The following is a 21,408-nucleotide window of genomic DNA, read 5'->3' as shown; positions in this document are numbered from 1 at the left end:
TGTGAGAGGAAGTGTTATAAGATATTTGGGGTAAAGCTATCAATGATGTTTCAGCATTTAAGATGTAGCTTCCAAGTGAGATTACAATTTGGGAAAGGGTACCTATTCTTGCACATGTAATGTGACCAGATGCCTTCCCTCTGGCCTTCACTCAGTACAGTATCCCCCAGGCCCTGGTACTCCACAACCACATTCATTACTCTTCCCCATAGATGTTTAATTCCTTAAAGTACTTCCCTCCTTTCTACATATTCTGCTGTTATTTGCAACCTTCTGGGAAAGTGAAGAGAGGAAAGACCACCTCAATTCCTAAGAAATAATCGCATACTCTGTGCCTAGAAAAAATGATTTAACATTTGGGCTTCCCATCCTGAAAAACTTGACTGGTCATTTCATAAGCATTTATTGTGTATCTATTGATTAATTACTTTCCTGACTAGAATAGTTAAGCCTGAAAGTGAAGCATAACCCAAGTTCTGCAGACAAATGACAGATGTAGCCACCATTCTGCCTGGATCATTAAAAGAGGGTCATAGTAGGGGTAAGTTGGCCAGATGAAGGCATAAAGAAGGAATCTGTGGCCAAGAGAAGGTCATGCACAAGGCCGAATTTCAACAGATTTCAGCAGAACACTAAACCACACACAGAGCCAAGTTGAGTGTGGGGCTCTGTGAACTGTGTGAGTGCATTCTTAAATGGATATGCTGCTGCTGCAAGATTTCCCAGACTAGTCCCCCCATTGTGACCAGTGTGCAGATGTTAACTGTTATGCCTATATTTAAAAGTTCACCAAGTTCTTCCTCTGTCTTCTTTTTCCAGAAGGAGTCTATATGCTCAGGGCTGTTATTTACAAGTTTCATGGAACCAAAGTGGAGCTTGGACCTTATTATGTGGAAATAGGCTGTGAGGCTGTGTCTGTGTTCATGAATTCCAGCAGTGTCCACCAGGATGAAGTCCTTGTCTTTGCTGGCTCCCGCCCGAAGCAGAAAAGTAAGACCCATGTCTGGAGGCTGAGCAACCAGACCTTAGCTCTAAATACAGGATGACTCTCTGAGTTATTTACACCATCCAAGTTTTAACAATATGACATTTGACATTACTTTCATGTTGTAATCTTCCCTTATTCAGAACATAGTTATTACAGAACATTGTGTGCTGGGGGAATATGACAATGAAATCTCACAAGGTCTTAGACTCAAGGAATTTATAATCTAGAAAAGATATTAAGATAAATACATGAAAATAAGGAGATGGAACAGAAAAGTTTCTTAAGAATGGCTATGAACGTTCAGAAGAGGGGGATTATGTGTAACTGTGGGAACTGGGACTGCCTGAGGTATTGTTGTCACATATGATGAGCAATGAAGGACAGGTGTGTGGGACATTCCAGGAAGATGGCGCAGCCATAGCTACTGCCCAGACCGAGGATCAATGCTGAGTCCTCAAAGTATATCAGGAGCTTTCTAATTTCCTTCCTGTCTACTTACATTCTCCCCACACCCAGCTGTAACGTAGATGACCTGTCCCTTCATGTCAATGTTATAGAGGAGTCCCCCCTTCTGATTAATTAAACAACAAGTAATGTGGCTTAAGGACCGTGCCTGGTAGGTTGTCCAGTTCAACATATGGCTCTTACCCGTCATTGGAAAACTGACCTTTAGGCGTCAGCCTCCTGTCTTAGGTTGATACCACTGCAACTGGATCATACCCGTCACTGACTACCGGTCCAGCATACAGCCATACTTGTGGATAGGTCTATGCACCAGTGGGGGGGTGAGGTTCTTTGCCTCACCTCTGTTGGCCCCCAAATTTGGCCTTGGTGCCAGTGGGGGAGTGAGGTTAATGTGGCTTAAGGACCGTGCCTGGTAGGTTGTCCAATTCAACATATGGTCTTACCCGTCATCGGAAAACTGACCTTTAGGCAACTGACCTTTAGGCGTCAGCCTCCTGTCTTAGGTTGATACCACTGCAATTGGATCATACCTGTCACTGACTACCGGTCCAGCATATAGCCATTGGCCCCCAAATTTTAGACCATCACTAGCAGAAGGGAGGAGGATACAGAAATGCCACGACACCAAGCCAATTGACAGTTCCTTTGGAAAAATTGCATCATTGGTGACACCATCAGCAAAGATCACTGGTGACACCATCAGCAAAGATATGCCAGCATTACCACAATTCGCTGTACCAAACGATAGTTACATAGTCTAGGCAAGTTCTGTAAGCAGTTCAAAGTGGAGGAATCTATCAATCTGTCCGTCTCCTCCCAAAGTCCTTTGCCTCCCAAAGTAAGTTGACTCCTTGATTGAGCATACTTGTTGAGTTATATTCATTGGGATGAAGATAGGAATTCTGGCAATGATGCTAAAAAGACATTATCCTGAAAAGAATTATTAAATATAATGAAAAGGAAAGGTGAAAGTAAACAAACAGATCTGTTAACCTCCTTAAAAAACAATCCTTAACAGCTGTTTACCTGATTTAAATTAGTAAACAAGCAGATCTGTTAACCACCTTTAAAAACAATCCTTAACAGCTGTTTACCTAATTTAAATTAAGCCATTTAAATCACGTGAATAAAAAAAATAATAATTTGGATCCATTTTCTCATGAGCGCTCCTCATATATGAAATATGGACATATGCACACACAGATATACAACACAAAACACAAATGTGCAAACAAACGTACAACACATAAGATAATAATAAAGGCCTTGTAGCTTTACCTAGGTGAAATCTCCATTGCAATGTTTAAAAACTCCACAGTCAAAAAATAAAACTGATCAGAAAAACATTAACCTAGGTTTGTATGAGCTCAAAAAATAAAAATAGAGCCTTATGATGTGGAAAAATGCAATAATAAAATAGATATTGAAAAAAGCATCCTGGTTAATCACTGTTGCAGATGTAAGAATGGCCAAGCTGGAGTTCTGGATATCAGCTGTTATGGATTTGAGTCAAATCATCTTCTTTTCGATCTGTAGAAATCGTTTTAGTTAGTCTTTCTGGAATCCAAATCGGCTGCTGTTCTCCCTGTGGAAACACACAAACAGAGCCCCGAATCCAGACAATTACTGGGTCAGGACCTTTCCATTGTCCTGTTAGAATATCTTTCCAAAGAACTTTAGGCTTATGCACATTTTTTGGATACATATGCCTTTCCGCAGCACTAAGTCCTGATGAATCCAAATTTAAAAAGTTTAGAGTAAAAAGCGTTATTTTAAGTTTATCTTTGGGGGATATATACCCCTTTCCAATTCCCTCTTTTTGCTTTAATAAGTACGTTTTAATAGTTTGATGAGCTCTTTCAACTATGCCTTGTCCCTGTGGATTGTATGGAATTCCTGTTATATGAGTAATACCAAATGATGAGCAAAATTGTTTAAAAGAGGTAGAGGTATAGCCAGGACTATTATCGGTTTTTAACTGTTTAGGAACGCCCACAGTGGCAAAATTTTGTAAGCAATGAGTTATAACATCTTTAGTTTTTTCTCCGGCATGAAGGGAGCCCATCAAAAATCCGGAAGAAGTATCAACTGTAACATGTAAATATTTTAATTTTCCAAATTCTGGCAAGTGTGTGACGTCCATCTGCCAAATATGGTTAGGTATCAGTCCTCTAGGATTGACTCCAAGATTAACTTGTGGTAAAAAGGTCACACAATTTTGACATTGTTTTATTATATGTCTGGCTTGTTCCTTAGTTATTTTAAAACGCTTTTGTAAAGTATTAGCATTAACATGGAATTTTTTATGAAAATTCGTAGCTTCTTCTAGTGTAGAGAAAATATGTATGTCATGTGTAGTTTTATCTGCTAAATCATTGCCCAAACTAAGGGCTCCAGGCAATCCTGTATGTGCCCTGATATGTCCTATAAAGAATGGATCTTTTCTGTCCCAGATTAGACTTTGTATAGTGGAAAACAAAGAGAAAACAGTAGAAGAAGGGGAAATCCTACCAGCATCTTCAAGAGATACTATAGCATTAACTACATACTGACTATCAGAAAATAAATTAAATACAGAATCTTTAAACATTAAAAAGGCTTGTAATACTGCATTAAGCTCTACCTTTTGAGCTGATTGTTTGGGTACTAAAAATGTAAAAGTTTGATCAGGGGTAACTACTGCTGCTGTACCATTATTTGACCCATCAGTGAATATATTTGGAGCATTCATGATAGGGGTTTTTCTTGTCATTTTTGGAAAAACTACAGGATGCTTAGACCAAAAAGACAACAAAGGATTAGATGGTAAGTGATTATCAAATGAAACATTAGATTTACACATGATTATTGCCCAAGTATTTAACTCATTAGCTAACTCATCAATTTGATCCATAGCATATGGAGTAATAATTTTATTGGGAGAAATTCCAAACACTCCCTTCGCTGCTTTTATTCCTTTGAGTATTAATTGTCCTACAGCCTCAGGATACCTAGTAAGAATAGTGTTAGGAGAATAAGATAAATGTATCCACAATAATGGACCTTCTTGCCAAAATACTCCTGTAGGAATATTTTTTGTTGGTAGTACAATAAATAATAAAGGCAAACTTATATCAATTCTATCCAAATGTATATTTTCCATATATGTTTCAATAATTTTCAATGCCTTTCTTGCTTTAGGAGTTAACATGCGAGGTGAGTTTGGATCTGATGGACCTTTTAGAATATCAAATAAAGGTCCCAACTCTCCTGTTGGTATGCCTAGATAAGGCCTTATCCAATTTATGTCTCCCAATAACTTTTGAAAGTCGTTAAGTGACTTGAGTTGATCTACTCGTATTTGAATTTTTGGTGGACGGACCATGGTTGAGGATAATAGAACTCCTAAATAATTAATTGGAAAATTTAATTGTACTTTATCTATTGCTATCTCTAGATTATAATTTTTTAATAAGTTTGTAAGTGTGGCATAACATTCCAGCAATATGTTTTTATCTTTATGTGCCAATAATACATCATCCATATAGTGAAATATTTGTAGTTCAGGATTTTGATTTCTAAGTGGCTGGATTGCTTTATTAACATATATTTGACACATAGTTGGACTGTTAGCCATCCCTTGAGGGAGTACTTTCCATTCATATCTCTGATCAGGACCTTCATGATTTAATGCAGGGATAGTAAATGCAAAACGTGGACTATCCTCGGGAGAGGAGGAACCCCAAGGTCAGGGGAGGAACCCCAAGCTTGTAGGAGGACTCCAGCCATGTGTTATAGAGGGAAGAGTCCAGAGTGGTCCAAGTAGATGGAATTATGGAATTATAGCATTTCCCAGAAATAATAAAAGGAGAACCCAGAGGGACATGCATCTCAGTGAACTTATTCATGGCAAATTCTTATAATTTGTCCTGCACTTTTTCCATACAGGTAGCCTAGGTAGAAACTCTCCATCCAAGAGTTATAGAATATATAGAGAAGAATTGTTTTTAACCTATTAGCACACTCTAACCAGCCATGGCCATTCATTTGACTTGTCTCACCTAAACTCTGAATAAATAAGTAGCCTGTCAGGATCTAGAATTGGGAGTTCTGAGTTTTAATCCAGCCCAATTGATCAATGACTGATAATCTTTGCTAAATCCATTAATTGTACTTTACTTACTTTTGGACTGACAGATTGTGGTCAGGATTAATTTTTAGTTGTTGTTAATTAGAATATCACTGTTATTTATGGGTTTTAAAAAAAAATTCTAGTGAATTAATGAAGAACAAAAATAGAAGTTTTCTCTTTATAAACCGAAAAGCCATGCAAAGGAACAGCAACATAATATATAACATAATATAATATCCCTTTATTATAATGAGTTGTTTCAAATCATAGCCCTCTTCTGAATCTGATTCAGTGTTTGGTATCTGCCTCTTAATACATACACTATGTGTGTGTGATGCATGTGTGTGTGCATGTGCAAAATATGCATTAGAGGACTAGAATGCATGAGACTTGTCTTTGGATCTCCATTTATCCTTGTGATGTGAAGGCTTCTCAGAGTATACACTGGAGAAACACTTTTAAAACAATATCATCTAGCAAAGCAATGAATATATTTTAAAAGAATTAACTTACTCACTACCATGAAGGGAGTTCTCTGGAGAGAGAGAAAACATTTAAGGAAAATTTTAATGAAAGAAATTCTGTGACATGGTTTATATTTTCCAAGCCTGTTTGATTCCAAAGCACTTGCTTCAAATTTTGAAATGCATTGGAACTCAAAGAGGGAAAACTAAAAATGGATAATATTGATGTCTGTTGCATGAGAAAACTGAACTAATTTTAAGCCTGTTTTTCTTTCACTATGCTTTTTCTTGTTTCAGGCACTGTTGTGATACATCATATCCCATCCGCCTCTTCATATAATGTGTCCTTTGTTTCTCAAACCCTAGTGGGTGACTGTCAGACTTGGACCAGCATGACTATTTGGTACAAGATGCAACGTATGTTTTCACTTTAATTCCAGATTTAACAAAATCTCCCTCATGTGTCAGTTGGGGTTTTTGGAGCCACTGGCAGCACAAGCTCTGGTATCAGCTCTACCTGAGGCCCATCACCTTTGCCCTTAAGCAGGTTCTTGGTTCCCCTGCAGTTTGTTCTAGGAATTTTCTAGAAACCATGGCACAAGGGTCCCATTGAAAGGTATAAAAAGGTGGGCTATCATCACTCACAGCTCTCATCCCATACCCTGGAGGCAGCCATCTTGCCTGGTGAGCTATTATCAGGCTTTTGAACTCAGGCCACACCTCCTACCAGGCCCCTGCAGCTGTGCCCTTGGTGTAGCCCTGCACTCACATTAGCTCACTGCCTCACACAGTCCTTGACCAAGTGGGAAAGTAGAGACGATGACTCTCTGGATGGATTCCTGTCCACCATGTTGATGTCCCTGCACCTCTCTCTCTTTGCCATAGCTGTCTCTGTTTACACAAACGGAACAGTGTTTGCTACAGATGCTGACATCACCTTCATGGCTGTTACCAAGGAAACCATACCCCTAGAGTTTGAATGGTATTTTGGAGATGATCCACCAGTGAGGACAACTTCAAGAAGCATTCAGAGAAGGCTCCACATCCCCCAGTGGTTCGTAAACATGGTGGTCATGATGGGTGTGGCTGATGGTGATACAGCTGGTACTCGGGTGGAACATTATCCTGGTGCTACCAAAATAATTTTAAGGGTGTCATGTTTGTGTTTTAACAAGCCAATGAGTGCTTTTGTAAATTGAGCTCAAGCATAAGATTTAAAAGGAGAGAGACTCTCTTTCCTTCAATGGGCACTATGAAAGTGTGCTGGGCTTTGAAATCAAGCAATCCCAAGTTCAAGTTCCATCTCAGCCACCAATGTGTCCTAAGACTGTGCTCAACCCCCTGCTTGAAGAAGCTAACTAATAAGAAGGGGAAGCCAAAAATATTACTCCCCTTTTCCCATAAGGCAGATATCACTAGGTACTCTGATAACTATACAAATTAAGTCCCCAATCCTTCTGCCTTTCTTTTTTTTTATTATTATTTTTTTTTTTATTTTTTGGTATCAGGGATTTAACCCAGGGATGCTTTACTACTGAGCTACATCCCCAGCCCTTTCTATTTTGTTAAAATTTTGAGACAGGGTCTCACTAAATTGCTGAGGCTAACCTTGAACTTGCAATCCTCCTGCCTTGGCCTCCCAAGTCACTAGGATTATAGGCACGTGCCACCTCACCCAGCTCCCCCTGCCTTTCTGTTGAAATGACATAATTTCTCTCCTGCCCTACTCTCCCATCCCATAGGTACCATGTGAAGGTCAAGGCCTCCAGCAGGATTAGCAGTGTAGTCTCCAAGCCCCACATTATCAGGGTGCAGAAGAGAATTGTAGCCAACCGGCTCATGTCTACCACCTCAGCCCTAGTAAACACCAGCGTGGCCTTTGAGTGCAGAATCAACTTTGGCACGGATGTTGCCTTCCTGTGGAATTTTGGGGATGGCACTATCAGCACGGGGAGTGGCTCCAATAGCCACATCTATAGCAGGTAAATCATGTGGGGGCAGATGGTAGCTTGCTGCAGATAGCAACTGGACTCAGGGTTTCAGGGATCAGCTCTAAGGTTCCTCCCAGCTCTCCTGGCTTTCAGGTGATGTAGAGACAAATGGGATCTGGCTATGACTCTTCATAAGCTTGAAATCCAGGAAAAAGATGGAGAGAAAGAGCTGTCTTCAGTGCGGAGTGGGGGTGGGGGTGGGGGTGGAGTTCCTGTTCCAAAAGAGGTACAAGGTGTGGTGGTGACAACTCATTTTGCTTCAGAAACTAGGGAACCACACATATGAGCATTTGCCCATGAGCCCAAGGGGGAATCCTGAGCAGGAGCTTGCCAGAGGGAAAGTGGGGAGGGGGAGTGCTTTCCAACAGACAGCAGTGCAGGTGAGACCCAAGGAGAGGACACCAGTGGGAGAGGTCTGAATGTAAGAGCAAATGGGGAGGTGGCAGATAAAAGTTTAAGGTGCCTAGGACAGATTGTAGAAGGCCTTCAGTGTCGCTCAGAGGAGCATGCGTTCTGTCCTTTAGTTTAGTCTTTACTGAATACCTACTGTTTATCTGCAACAAGGTATTATGGAGATAGTCATGTGTCACTTAATGATGAGGATATTCTCTGAGAAACAGGTTTTTATCTGATTTTGTCATTGTGCAAACCTTACAGACCATGTTTGCACAAACCTAGATATATAAGTCAGGTACTTGCTGTCAAGAAACAAAATAAATGAGATGTACAGGACCAGTGCTGGGGAAGACAGCTTAGTGTTCACAGCATACTTTTTTAAGTAGAAGGAATGCACTCTGAAATAATGATGAAAGTATTATATACTGATTACATAAACCAGTAACATAGTCATTTGTTATCTTTATTAAGGCCATGTAATTCCTTGTGCTATACTTTTATATAAAAGCATCACAATAGTTGTGTTTTCACCAGCATCACCACAGACATGTGAGTGATATGCTGTACTACTGCATTATGACAGCTATGACATCATGAGGAGATAGGAATTCTTTCCGTCCATTATAATCTTGTGGGACCACCCCTGTGTATGGGGTCACTATACAATGCATGACCAGATGAAAAGTGGCACCAATGCTTCCATCCAAAATAAATGTAGTGTTTCTTAGAGAAGATGGACAAGGCCATGGGAACCACAGATACAAACCACAGATTGCACATCTCAAGATTAGGAGTGTGATCAAGTGGTTCCCAGCCGAGTCTCTGGCTAGTGTGAGTTCTGAGTTGAGACCTCCCAGTGAGCATCCAGCCATGAAACAAGTATGGCCAAGGTTGAACATGGAGGCTTCATGCTGGTGCAGGGGCATATTGGAGTATGCACAAGCATCCAGAAATCAAGCCTTGTGTAAGCAGTAGCACCAGAGAAATGTTGCTAAATTCCTCTAATGCAAGATTATTACGAGAACACAAGCCACCTCTGCTGCTTTGATGGGTCTCCTGAATAGTCTATTACTTCACCACTGGAAATAGATTCTCATGTGTGGAAGGAAGGAATTGAGCAAGAGTATCTGGTGGACAGGTGCATACTGAGGCAGGTATCTAGGGCCTACACCCCTAGCAGCATGCTCTTCTGCTCCAGGACGTGCCCTCTGGAAGGTGGTGTTTGGTGCCATCTCTAGTGTTTTCCCCGAGCTTACCAACAATCTGAGACCAACCTGCAGCCTCAGTAGGACTTGCCTTTCTTTCGAATCTCCAGGGTAGCAAGTGACATTCTGGTCCCTGGAAACTCAAGGGTCTTTGTGGTCTTATGATGGGACTATTTTTCTGTTTCCAATTCAAAAGTTTTTAATGATAATCCCTTTTGCATCATTCCCAAATCAACATACTTTTCCTTAGTGAAACGCAACCTGCTGGGTCCAGTGTTGCCTGTTCATATACTCCACCTGTGTTGCATCCTTCATAGCTGAGACCCTCCAGCCTCTTCTGGAACTGGATTCAGATCCATGTTGAGGACCTATTCTGTTTTCAGGACTCTAGGAGTTTGTTCAGGAAACCTGACCCCTGAAATAGACTAAAACAGAAAGACCCTGCTGATTAGGTCAGTTGCACTCGTCACACAAGGAATAACCTTGTGTGTCTCTTGGTCAATAGAAAAGGCTGCTTGGAGCAGCAGGTCCTCACCTGACTGTGCTGTTTTGTTTGGAATGTGTGACAGCAGTTTGGGATTGGGCACTAGGCTTGACCACTAGGTGGACAGCTGATCATTAGATAATGAAAACATTAGATAATGAAAACTTCTGTGGATATCAACCTGTGTCTCTTCTGTCGCTACTCCTTGGGATGACTTGCCATCAAATACTGTAACTATGAAGATCTAGGATGGTTGTGAACAGTGAATGAGCTTGATGTATAGCAACTTTGATCTTCTTTATTTACTTTCTGCCCTTCCAGGGAGGGAGAATTTATAGTGGAGGTCCTTGTCTTCAACAATGTCAGCTCTGCCACTCTAAGAAAGCAGCTTTTCATTGTGCATGAACCCTGCCAGCCACCCCCAGTGAAGAACATGGGACCTGGGCGGGTCCAGGTAGGACCAGGGTCTGAGGAGTCCTTCTCAGCCGTGCTGCCACGCTGCCAGCACCGCTCCACACTGTTGGAGCGGTGTTAGGATCAGCCAGCCCTTTGCAGAATGAAGGAGGCTTTGTGGAGTCTAGACTGCTACATTTTACACAAAAGAACCCCTGTCAGGACTTTGGAGAGGGTGGGCCAGTCCTACGGGGGACAAGGCCCACCCCAAGCCTGACGGGAAGGGAAAGCCTGATTTCTGGTATGTGAATCAGTCCTTTATTTGCCTATATGACACTGGCATTCAACACAGCTTGCTTTGAGGAGCTTTTTTTTTTTCTTTCTTTCTTTTTTTTGATTATGCAGAGAACTGTAGCATTTTCAGGAGAAAGGAAAATTTAACACCAAAATGAAAAGAAATGATCAATTGTTGAGCATCACCTACAGGCTAGGAAAAATAGTGGGGAATTTTTTTTTTAATTTCTTGCATTCCTTTGAGGTCTTTGATTTAAAGCAGATTTTACATCTTGGGGCAAAGGTGCTCAGATGACACGTGGGAATTAAAATCCATGACTGAGCATTTATTTGCCAAAAACGTTTTCTGTGACAAGCAGAAAGGCCTGTGGCAGCTTAGGCCCCAGCACTCCCAGAGGGTGCAGTGGAGTCAGCAGCACTTGCCATTGCCTGGGGCAGGCCTGAGTCTACTCAGGAAATCTAGAGCTTTCCAAGCTAGACCCCTGCCCACCCTCCAGGCCAGCACACACCAACGCTGTCAGGCAGCTTTATGTACTGGGTGCTCATATTATCTGGGGTGGAAGACCAACCAAAAGTCCAGAGGATCTGAGTAAATTAATATAATTCATAGTAGAAGTAACAAAAAATAACTGAGAAGTAATTTAAATAATAACTAAATAACACCTGGGCAGAGCACAAGTCCCAGGCTAGAGGCTCTGGAGTGAACCCTGGCTCTGGTCTGAAGCCAAGCCATGGGACACTGCTTTTTTTTTTTTTTTTCTTTCTTTTTTTTTTTTAATTTGTGACCTGCACATAAAAAATTTTGTACATATTAATGATTCTGGTTTTTCAAATCTTTTAAAACATTTTCTTATCTGTAAAACAAAGAAAACAATACTAATAACTCCGCTTTCTTTATAGTTTATTTTGTACACTTAAAGTATAAAGAAAAAAATGAAATCACCTTAATTCTATCCTGCAGGCATAGCTACCATTCATCATCATCTGATGTATTTATATTTATATTCAGTATTTTCTAAGGCTTTTTATATGTGGAGAGTGTCCAGGTTCACATGGACACTCTTATGTGGAGCTTTTTATATGTGTTTGTGAGTGTGTGTGATTATGATAAAATTGGGTTCACTGGTGGGTTATCTTGAGTTGGGCATGATGGCACACACCTGTAATCCCAGCAGTTCAGGAGGCTGAGGCAAGAGGATCTCAAGTTCAAAGCCAGCCTCAGCAAAAGCAAGGCACTAAGCAATTCAATGAGACCTTGTTTCTAAATTCAATACAAAATAGGGCTGGGGATGGCTCATGGTGGAGTGCCCCTGAGTTAAATCCCCAGTACAGGGCTGAGGCTGTAGCTCAGTGGTAGAGTGCTCACCTCACATGTGGAAGGCACTGGGTTTAATCCTCAGCACTACATAAAAATTAAATAAGGTATTGTGTCTATCTACAACTAAAAAAAAATTTTTTAAATCCCTAGTACAAAAAAAAGCATCTTGATTACATATTTTAAAGGCAGCATAATGTTAAGTCCTTCACACAAATTATGTATCATTAACAGTGTCTTCACTATGAAATTTTGGTTATTTCCATCTTCTATCAGTACACATGCCTTGGCAATGATGTTCTGTGCCAACCTCCTTCTGTCTGTCCATGGCATTTCCATAGCAATAATCCCTACATGTCTCAGAGCTGAAAGACAGAGCACCTTCAGAAGGACCATGGCCAACCAGCTAGCATCCTCCTATGCTCTCACATGTTGATGTGTAGGGACTTGCTCATAGCTCCATGAGGATTATATGTTTTTAATGTTTGTTATTAATATGTTGAAAATTGGCATCTAAGTATTAAAATTTGCTATAGCCTATGTGAACCTGGACAGTTTTGTGGCAAATTCTAGAATGACACCATAATTCATAGTAGAAGCAACAAAAATATAATTGAGAAGTAATTTAAATAATAACTAAAGCCATTAGATAATGCTAAAGGTAAAATCCCGTTTATAATGACCACCAATATTTCTTAAATTCCCATTTCTCGACTCTCTATATAAAAGTTTTTAACCTTTCCAATTTTCATGAAATATTCAGGTAAAAATTATCCTCTTGGGGGAGCCCTTGCACCCAGCATGGACTTCCCATGTCAAGGTCCCCTAGCCTGGATTGCTTCTCCACACTCTGGGAATAAGGAATAAGGTTAGGCCCACAGTGTCCAGGAAGGGGCAGGCCGGTGGGATGGGGGTGGGGGGTTACTTGGGAAGGACAGATCCAGCAAGATCTGGAAGGCAAGATCTGGACTATGGATGGATAGTCACTAAGATTCCTCCTGTATTATTGGTGTTTTTAGCTTATTAATGTTACCAAATATGTTTTTATATTTTTATTAACTATTGTTTACATTAAAATTTTATTATAGAAATGTTTAAGCATGAATAAAAGTAGAAATAATAGTGCAACAAACCCATCACTTTCAAAGACCAGTGGGATCATATCAAAAGGCCACCAGAGCCAGTCCAAAGAGAGTCCCCCAGGTCCCAAATATGCTACTGCCAGCATCTAAAAGATGTCCACAATTGAATTAATAATATTAATGTTTTTTTTAAAAAAATCAATTATGTCAAAAGAGAGAGAGCAGCTTCCCTGTCCCCACGAAACAGGCAGATACATAGCTCACTACTTACCATTAGAAGTAGCCAGTGACCCAGTCTCTTATTCTGAATGTGATAAATAAAATAAAGAATTAGGCATTTATTCTTGCTTTCCTTAACAAACCATAGTTAGAAACCTCATAGTTCTAGCAGATGAAAAAAACCTTTTTTTTCTCCTCCCCCTGCTTTTTTTTTTTAAACAAAAGAATGTCTATGCCTCCCCAAACAGTTGCAAAACAATGTGTTTTAGAAATAATAAGAAATATTTTATTATGGACTAAGTTTTAAATTTTTTAAAAAATTCATTCTTAATTGTTAAGGTGAGATACTAGCTTTGTGTCTGAGAAAAAAACTCTTAGGTTTTAGAGATATATATTGAGTACTTAAAGGTTTAAATGTCATGATTTCTGGTAATGACTTTAGAATATTTCAGCAAAGTAAAAAATAGAGAAAACAAATATCTCTCAAAAATATAGCAAACAATTTTCTTTTTTGTTCTATTGTTTTTCTGAATTTTATATTTTTGACATTCAGAAGTTCAGAATTTTTATGTAATGAAATCTAGTTACCTTCTCCTTTTATATTTTCCCCTTAATTTCATGCTTCAAAAGTTCTCTTTTTTTTCCAGTAGGAATATGTAAGAAAAAATACTTATTCTTCTTATTTTTCCATTTGTACTTTTTACTTTTCTCTATGAAGTAGAGGCAATATTTGCTCTGGTGCTATCTCAAGTCCAGCCTTAGATTCCACCCTGTGATTCATAAACAAAGTAATTGGGGATTTTAGAGTATGAGTTTCTAGAATTTACTGTGTCATTAGATATGATGGATGTCTTCTCTTGTCAATACTTAGATATGGAGGTCTCAGCCCCTGAGACTGGGAGTCACATTTGAAGCTGCTGTCCTCTGTGACATTTCTCAAGTTCTTTCTTACACCTGGAGCTTTATGGACTCTGATGGGTCCCCTGTCCTCCTCCCTGCTGCCATCAATGTCCACAGACAAACTATCGTTCTCCCAAGCTACACGCTGGCGTGCGGGAACTACACTGCCATTGCCAAGGTGAGCTCACTGCCTGGTGCCATTGCCAGTTCATTGAAACCAATGCTTTCCACCCTGTGTTGGAGTAAGAGCTCAGCATTTGTAATCCTATATCTGTTCTACCAACAAATGGGGGTTGTGAAGAGTGTTGGTAGGATTTTAGAAGAAATGTTCAATTCTCCCCAAAGAACATATGTTCAAATACTAACATAATCGATGAAAAACTCCTTCTAGTTTATTTAACTAAACCTTCCTGTGCACCAGAAGAATATTTGACTTAGCCATGTAGGAGTTTGTCACCCAGAAAAGGTGGGAGGACCATCACCAGAGGGTAGGGCCATGAGAATGGTATCCACAGTGACCACCTGGCACTTTGGCCCTCAGCCAGTGCTCAGTGTATTTTTGGCTAGAAAAATGGTGAAAATGTGTGGATTAGAAGAAGGAGTCATTGCCATTACAAGAGTGGGCTCCATGAAAGAGGGGTCCTGAAAACAGTTGGTGCACAGGCATGGAAAGTGGGGTGTGGGGAGCAACTTGGCCAGGCATAGTGCACAATAGCTGTCAGACTGAGGAGTTACTCCTTGATACCAGACTGGGAACCCAAAAATCTCTGCAGTGGAGGAATGGTGTTCTTTCACTCTGTCGGGTGCATAGTCCTGTTGAGCCTTGGTCTCAGCTCAGGCCACAGACAGCTCACCACAGGGTCCCTGCACACACACACTAGCCTCAAGGGCAATCAAGGAAGGGATCCCACTGGATCTGTGCTGGATATCACAAACGGAGCCCTCACATGCTTCTCTTGATCCTGTACTTATCTCAGTGAGAACTAGACACACCAGGATTGGCCGAGTGACAGAGGACCATAGACTACACCATGAGGAACTCTGTTAGCTACAGGTCATAAGAAAAAACAATGTTTCTGAGCATGAAGCATGTTCTTCTCTAGAAATATTAATGAGAGAGAATCGGAAACTGATTGAAGGATGGGTTTCTGGGTGAGTGTTCTAAAAGTCAAGTCAAGAAATACTTAGGGGCTGAAACAGGTGATGACGATGGAATAAAGAGCAAAGCAGGATTGATAGGAGCAGTTGATTTGCCATGATAACTAATTGTGAGAGTTCAAGGGAAAATTCAAAGAGAATCTGTAAGACCTGGTGAGTGGAGCTGAGTAATGGAAACCAAGTACCTATGAGTGTGCTGGGAAGGGATGCAAAGAGAAATAATGTCTTTGCCTACTTGGGCACATGACATATTGGGGGAGATAGACAGACCCCAACAAGCTACAGAAGATATGATTCATGTCTAAACAGTGATGGGAAACTCTGAGGGAGGAGCGGCCCTGAACCCTCAGCCACATCTTTGTTGACCAGGATCAACAATTGTCGGAAAATGCCCCCTAATGTGAGTCACATGCATGGGGAGGGGGATGATCATGCTGAAGCAGGTGGGGCTTATAAGCAGAATGGTGGGAAATGGTCTGAAAATGGGCTTCAGTGGGGGGGTCTTCTGAAGATGACCAGAGACCTGGGGTGGATTGTGACTTCAATGTTAAGAGGTTGAGCTTGACATTTCTGGAGAGTATTCAGGCGCCATGTCTGTCAAGACAACAGAATGGAAAGTGGGTAGTAGCTAAGGTGGAGCTGGATACAGCCATCTAGCCAGAGGAGAGCCATCAGGGGACAGGGAGCACAGCCCCCAATTGGCAAGGAGTGCAGATGGAGAGAGCTATGCCAGAAAGCCACATCTTCAGGGGGAGGGAGGAAAGAGGCTCAAAAAGGAGGCAAGGTTTTTGGTATTTCTGTGCAATATAAAAAGCACCATGAGTATTCATATTATTTCTTTTTCTTAAGCTTAATTTTCAAATACTGGAAATGTTTTAGTAGGTATATTATAGAAAATGGTATGAGTTCCTGATTCAAGCTGCTTGGTTTATCTCAATTTGTAAATCTGTACTGTTCATTGTCGCAGACAAGAACAAGAAGATTTTCTGTGCCTGTGGCTAAACATGGGGTATCTTAGGCACTGGCCTTGGTGGAAGCAGATTCTTGGTGGAAGATTGAGGTCAACATGAAGTAGTCCAGAGGCAGGGTCCTGTGAGGTCACTGAGGGAGCTGTCCTCTAGGAATCTTGGTGCCCTGGTGGAGGCATGAGTGGGTGGGAGGATGCTCCCTAGATGGGCTATGATCAGCCTCCAGAAGATACCTCATACTGTTGTTCATCTACTCTGCAGACCTTAAGTACTAGTGTCATCACCATTCTTTAGGTCTGTTTGTGACCAGGAAATCAGGAGGATTTTGGAAAAATCCTCCTTCCATCCAGGAAATCAGTTGGCAGTATAGCCAAGGGATTCTCTTTCCATCCATCAGCTTCATGAGAGTGGGGGTACAGCAAGGGAGATGGGATGAAACAGCTAATAAGGCAGGCATTGAAGGCTGGCATGTCCAGCCCAGGACTCTGACCAACTGGCATATAAGAACCCTGCTGGCCATGTGAGGGGTCAGGGCTGGGTCCATGCTCTGACATCAATATCTATTGGTACATTTGTTCCTTAGCTATGTCCTTACCCTCCAGCAGCCTCCTGTCCTGCCTCTGCCTTCTAATTGATTGCTTTTCCATCTCTGCTCTCATCTGGATGTTATATTTGTGATCAGACCCTCAGGCTCTGAGCTTCTCCCACCTCTGCACCTTCCAGCGCCTCCCACATTGAGCTCACAGGCTTGGAGCCTTCTCAGGGCTTCCTTGGTGCTGGAGGAACTGAGTAAATACAGGTTGGGGGTGTAAATCGTAGTTTTTATCATGTGCTCATTATGCTATCTCTGGTTATACTCAGGCACCTGACCAGCAGGGTGCATTTGTAGGAGGAAAATCTAGAAGGGATGAGCCCAAGTCCAGAGAAAAGTACGGCAAGGGTTAGACTATATATTTTCAAACACTGCTCACAGCTTACCCTCAAATTTTAAAAGAATGTTTTGAATGCTTTATTTATAAATTGTTTTATGTTTTCTAAATTTAGAAGTATTTGTCTGACACAGTCATGGTGGCACATGCCTGTAATTCCAGTGGCTAGGGTGTCTAAGGCAGGAGAATCACAAGTTCAAAGCCAGCCTCAACCACTTATTGAGGCCCTAAGCAACTTAGCAAGACCCCATTTCAAAATAAAAAATAAAAAGAGTTGGAGATGTAACTCGGTGGTAAAGCATTCTTGGGTTTAATCCCCAGTACCAAAACAAACAAAAAAAGCATTGTCTGAAATTTCATTTACAGTTCTTAAAGTCCAACACACATTTGGATGAAAGTCAGAAAAATGTTAACAGAAGAGGTTTGAGAATTGTCACAAAATGGCATACATGGAATATTGCTATTTGAAGTTCTATGTTCACAAGCCCAGGCAACTTTGCAGATTAAACCTGACTTGATAGGAAAATGCTCATACTCTCGCCTTCAGCCATTCTCCAAGGGGTGCACAGTAGGTGGTTTATTTTGACAATAGTGACTGGTTTAGTTGAACCCAAGAATGCATATACACACACCCCTATTCCCTTTCTAGTGTCATGTGTATAGATCCAGCGAGCACCTGCTTTGACCCTGTGTGATACGCCCCTGTTGTTGACCCCCTAGGTTCAGATCCAGGGCAGCGTGGTGTACAGCAACTACTGCGTGGATGTGGAAGTGCAAAGCAGGGCACCCGTCAGTGTGATCTCGGAGGGCACACACCTCTTCATCCCCAGGGCTACCTCAACCCCCATCATCCTCCAAGGATCCCAGTCCTATGACCCAGACTACCCGGGGGCTGCTCTCAGGTGAGATGGGGAGCTTTGCTCCTCTCAGACTCGGACTCCTTCAAACTCAGGAATGTTGGGAAAAATCATTTGAGAATTCTGTATAACATTTTTAAGAAATGAAAGTCCATCTGCTTTCATAAGCCAAACTGTTTTATTTAGATCAAAATATAAGATAATTTAGAAAAGAAGGGAGAGAAATGTGAATAGCTTTTAAAGGTGGTATTTAAAATATGAATTTGGAAGGTGATGTCCAACCATTACCCTTTCATTAAAATTTCTGGGTGGTGAGAGGCCTTGTGTGGGAGAGGAGAGTGGTACATGTCCCTGTGGGGGGTCTCTTGCTATTGGAGGCCCCGACACAGGCCTTGTCCCCATAGCCATCTGCAGCCTGACTTGGGGACCTACTCAGTCTCCTACTTGAGTCCGTCCATGATCCCTGTACATGCATCCTCCCTGGACCCATCCCTGCCCAGTAGCTGCAGACATGCATCCTCAGCAGGGACCACTCCAGGCTATATGTCCCTGCCCCATTTCAGCACCCCCTTTTCTGTGCCTTGAGACCTCTCAGCCACAGTTCCTACTTCCTCACATTCAGTCTCCCCCATCTCCACTTGAGGAACAATTCTCCCTGCTAAGGGTTTTGGCCGAGTGACTCCTCTTTCTCTCTCTGACTTCTCTCTCACACACACTTCATGTTCCCTCTGTCAAGATCTTGTCAGCCTTACCTGAAACACCAGCTCCACATATCTTCTCTGCTTCATTGTGCTGAACCCCCAGGGCCTTAGCTCATCTTCGAGACAGCCTCTCCTTAGAGACCTCCGTGCCTCCATCCTCCCGCTGCAACCGATTCTCCAAGGCAGAGGATGGATTCTTCTAGAACAAGTCAGGTGCCCTTACTTCACTGTTCTAATCTTCCAGAACTCTCTTTTTACTCCAAGTAGAAATCAACATCCTCAGATGAGGCCGACATGCCCTTTTAGCTCCAGCTGCAACTGCCCCCGACTCCTCCGCTGTTCACTCCTAGCCAGAGTAATCTTCCCCAGCTCCTGGCAATCAGGTTCCTTCTGTAGCTCCTCTCTCAGCGGTGAGTCTGTCACCACCTCCTTCCTTTGATTCAATGAATGCTCAAGCATCACTTTCCCAGTGAGGCCTATTTAAATGATGAATCCTGGCTTTCTCTGTTATGGTTTCACTTATGTGGCCACTGTTCACTATCATCCTGCATTGAGTATGAGCTCCAGAGGGCAGGGCTCTCCCTTAATATATCCCTTGTGCCTGGCACACAGTGCCTACTTTACTACTACTTTATGAATAATTAGAAGAATCGCTTTGTTGTCTTAGCCCCTGAGATACCACATGTGTTTGCTACACTACAGTGGTGGGATTCAGTGTTCTTTTAATCCAAAAGAGGAGAGAGATTACCATCTCCCACCCCACCCCATTCCCCCAACTTCCATATCCTCTTGAGAACCCCACCATTTGAAAATTCCATCTGTGTACATGCTCCAGACAAAGAGACAAAGCTACCTCTACCCTGGGCCTAAGAGACCAAGTGGGTCTTGTTTATCATTGTACCTCTCAGCACCCAGGTTCATGCCTGAAAACAAGATATCAGTGCATGGCTGCTGAAAAGTGCTGAATTTGCTTCCAGGGAATGCAGAATAGCCCATCTGATCCCAGGTTCACTTGCTCTTCCCAGAATGTAAGTCAAAGGATGCTGCCACCCTGTGGGGTGATTAAAGGGCTATCATAATGCTGCCTCATATGGTTTGGAAACAGGTCTAGAATGTAGTACCTTCACTCCATGTAGGGAGAGCCACCTTTAAAGCACAATGATGGCTCAGACTTAAGTAGCACCTGAAGAAATGGCTCTACTGTCAGATTGGTCCTGGACCCTCCAGCCATGCATTTCTAAGCCAGCGATTCTTCCCTGCCAAACTGCTTGTTTAGCTCTCCCTCAGGAATGAGACTGCTCAGGGTTAGGGATGACGCTGGCTGTCTGCTTGCTTGATCTTAATAAAGCAAACACATTTGTCTTATTGAATATGACAGTTTCCTTGCAGGAAGGTAGTGAGATTAGAGCAGAGATATCTAGAGTCATCCATCTGCTTATCCCATCTTTCACCAGCTCTGAAATAGGGCAGCTCTCTGAGGCCTCTGGAAATGCATTTTCTTCCTAAATTTGGGTCAATATGGCATTCCTGTATGTCATGTGAAATTGTCACAAGGATGAGATACAGTGTTGGCAGAATGCTTGAGGGGAGCATGCTGTGTAGTAGAAGCATGTTGAGGTAGCGGAAGTGTGAGCAGGGGGAGTCACTGTGTGCAGGAAGGGTGGCAGCAGCTACCAGGCTGGTATGGAAAGTGAGGGTCCCCAGGGATGAAGTTGGGGTTACACATCAGTGAGTGGGAGGAGCTAGTCTGAGAATCCAATGATTGACACCTCACTGATGGAAAAGAACAAGGGGACGTCATCTCTTCCCCATGCCCACGTCCCCTTGACATCTGAGGTGCCATGACTGTCCATTCAACAGGTATCATTGGACTTGCACTGCTGCCAACTCACCTGGACAGCCCTGCTTTGACAATTCCACTCCATACCAACTGGACTGTGGGGCTCCCACCATTTCCTTCACAGCAAAATGGCTTAGCGAATGCTGTGACCAGTTTCTCGTGACACTGATGGTTTCCAGCACTGGCAGGAATTCTTCCAAGGCTCAGGTGTTCCTTTCCATCAGTCTTGCTTTTGCCTTCAGGTATGTGACTTGGAGCTGAGCTGAGCTGAGCTGAGTGGTCCTGGCTGGTGTTGGTAACCAGGAAAGTAATCCATGGTTATGTAATCCATGCATATGGAAGGCAGTTTAGGGTTTGGTCATGTGGGATCATGCTGCTAAAGAGGAGGAAGGCATTGTCAAGAAGGGGCTAGGGACTGATCTCTGGGAAGCTCCTGATAGGCTAAGCATGCCAGCACAGCAGGGCTCTCTGGGTAGGGTCTCAGGGGGTTCCCTCTGTTTCACAATATGCCTGTAAGACAGGAGACTGTCCCAGTTCTTGGGGCTGATGGCAGAGGATGCAAAGCCATCTGAGTCCCAAGGTAGGCATTTGGGGAGCCCAGTTTAACCCTTCTATACATCTCAGGTTCATCCCAAGAATGAACCCAGT

General features: G+C 42.2%; 1 protein-coding gene across 1 annotated transcript in view; it reads left to right on the top strand.

Annotated features, from left to right (window-relative positions):
- Pkd1l1 (polycystin 1 like 1, transient receptor potential channel interacting) overlaps nucleotides 1–21,408 on the top strand; it is a 140,174-nt gene that overhangs the window by 27,015 nt on the left and 91,751 nt on the right. Inside the window, exons 6-13 of the mRNA XM_077110056.1 lie at nucleotides 820–990; nucleotides 6,326–6,445; nucleotides 6,914–7,082; nucleotides 7,771–8,010; nucleotides 10,426–10,558; nucleotides 14,279–14,485; nucleotides 18,083–18,264; nucleotides 20,781–21,002. Coding sequence (XP_076966171.1) covers nucleotides 820–990; nucleotides 6,326–6,445; nucleotides 6,914–7,082; nucleotides 7,771–8,010; nucleotides 10,426–10,558; nucleotides 14,279–14,485; nucleotides 18,083–18,264; nucleotides 20,781–21,002 — 1,444 coding nt within the window. The remainder of the gene's footprint in view (nucleotides 1–819; nucleotides 991–6,325; nucleotides 6,446–6,913; nucleotides 7,083–7,770; nucleotides 8,011–10,425; nucleotides 10,559–14,278; nucleotides 14,486–18,082; nucleotides 18,265–20,780; nucleotides 21,003–21,408) is intronic.

This window comes from Callospermophilus lateralis, chromosome 1 (genome assembly GCF_048772815.1).
Source record: "Callospermophilus lateralis isolate mCalLat2 chromosome 1, mCalLat2.hap1, whole genome shotgun sequence".
In the NCBI taxonomy this organism is placed as follows: domain Eukaryota; kingdom Metazoa; phylum Chordata; class Mammalia; order Rodentia; family Sciuridae; genus Callospermophilus; species Callospermophilus lateralis.
Note: the sequence above shows the minus strand (reverse complement) of the source record. Positions and strands in the feature narration are given on the sequence as shown.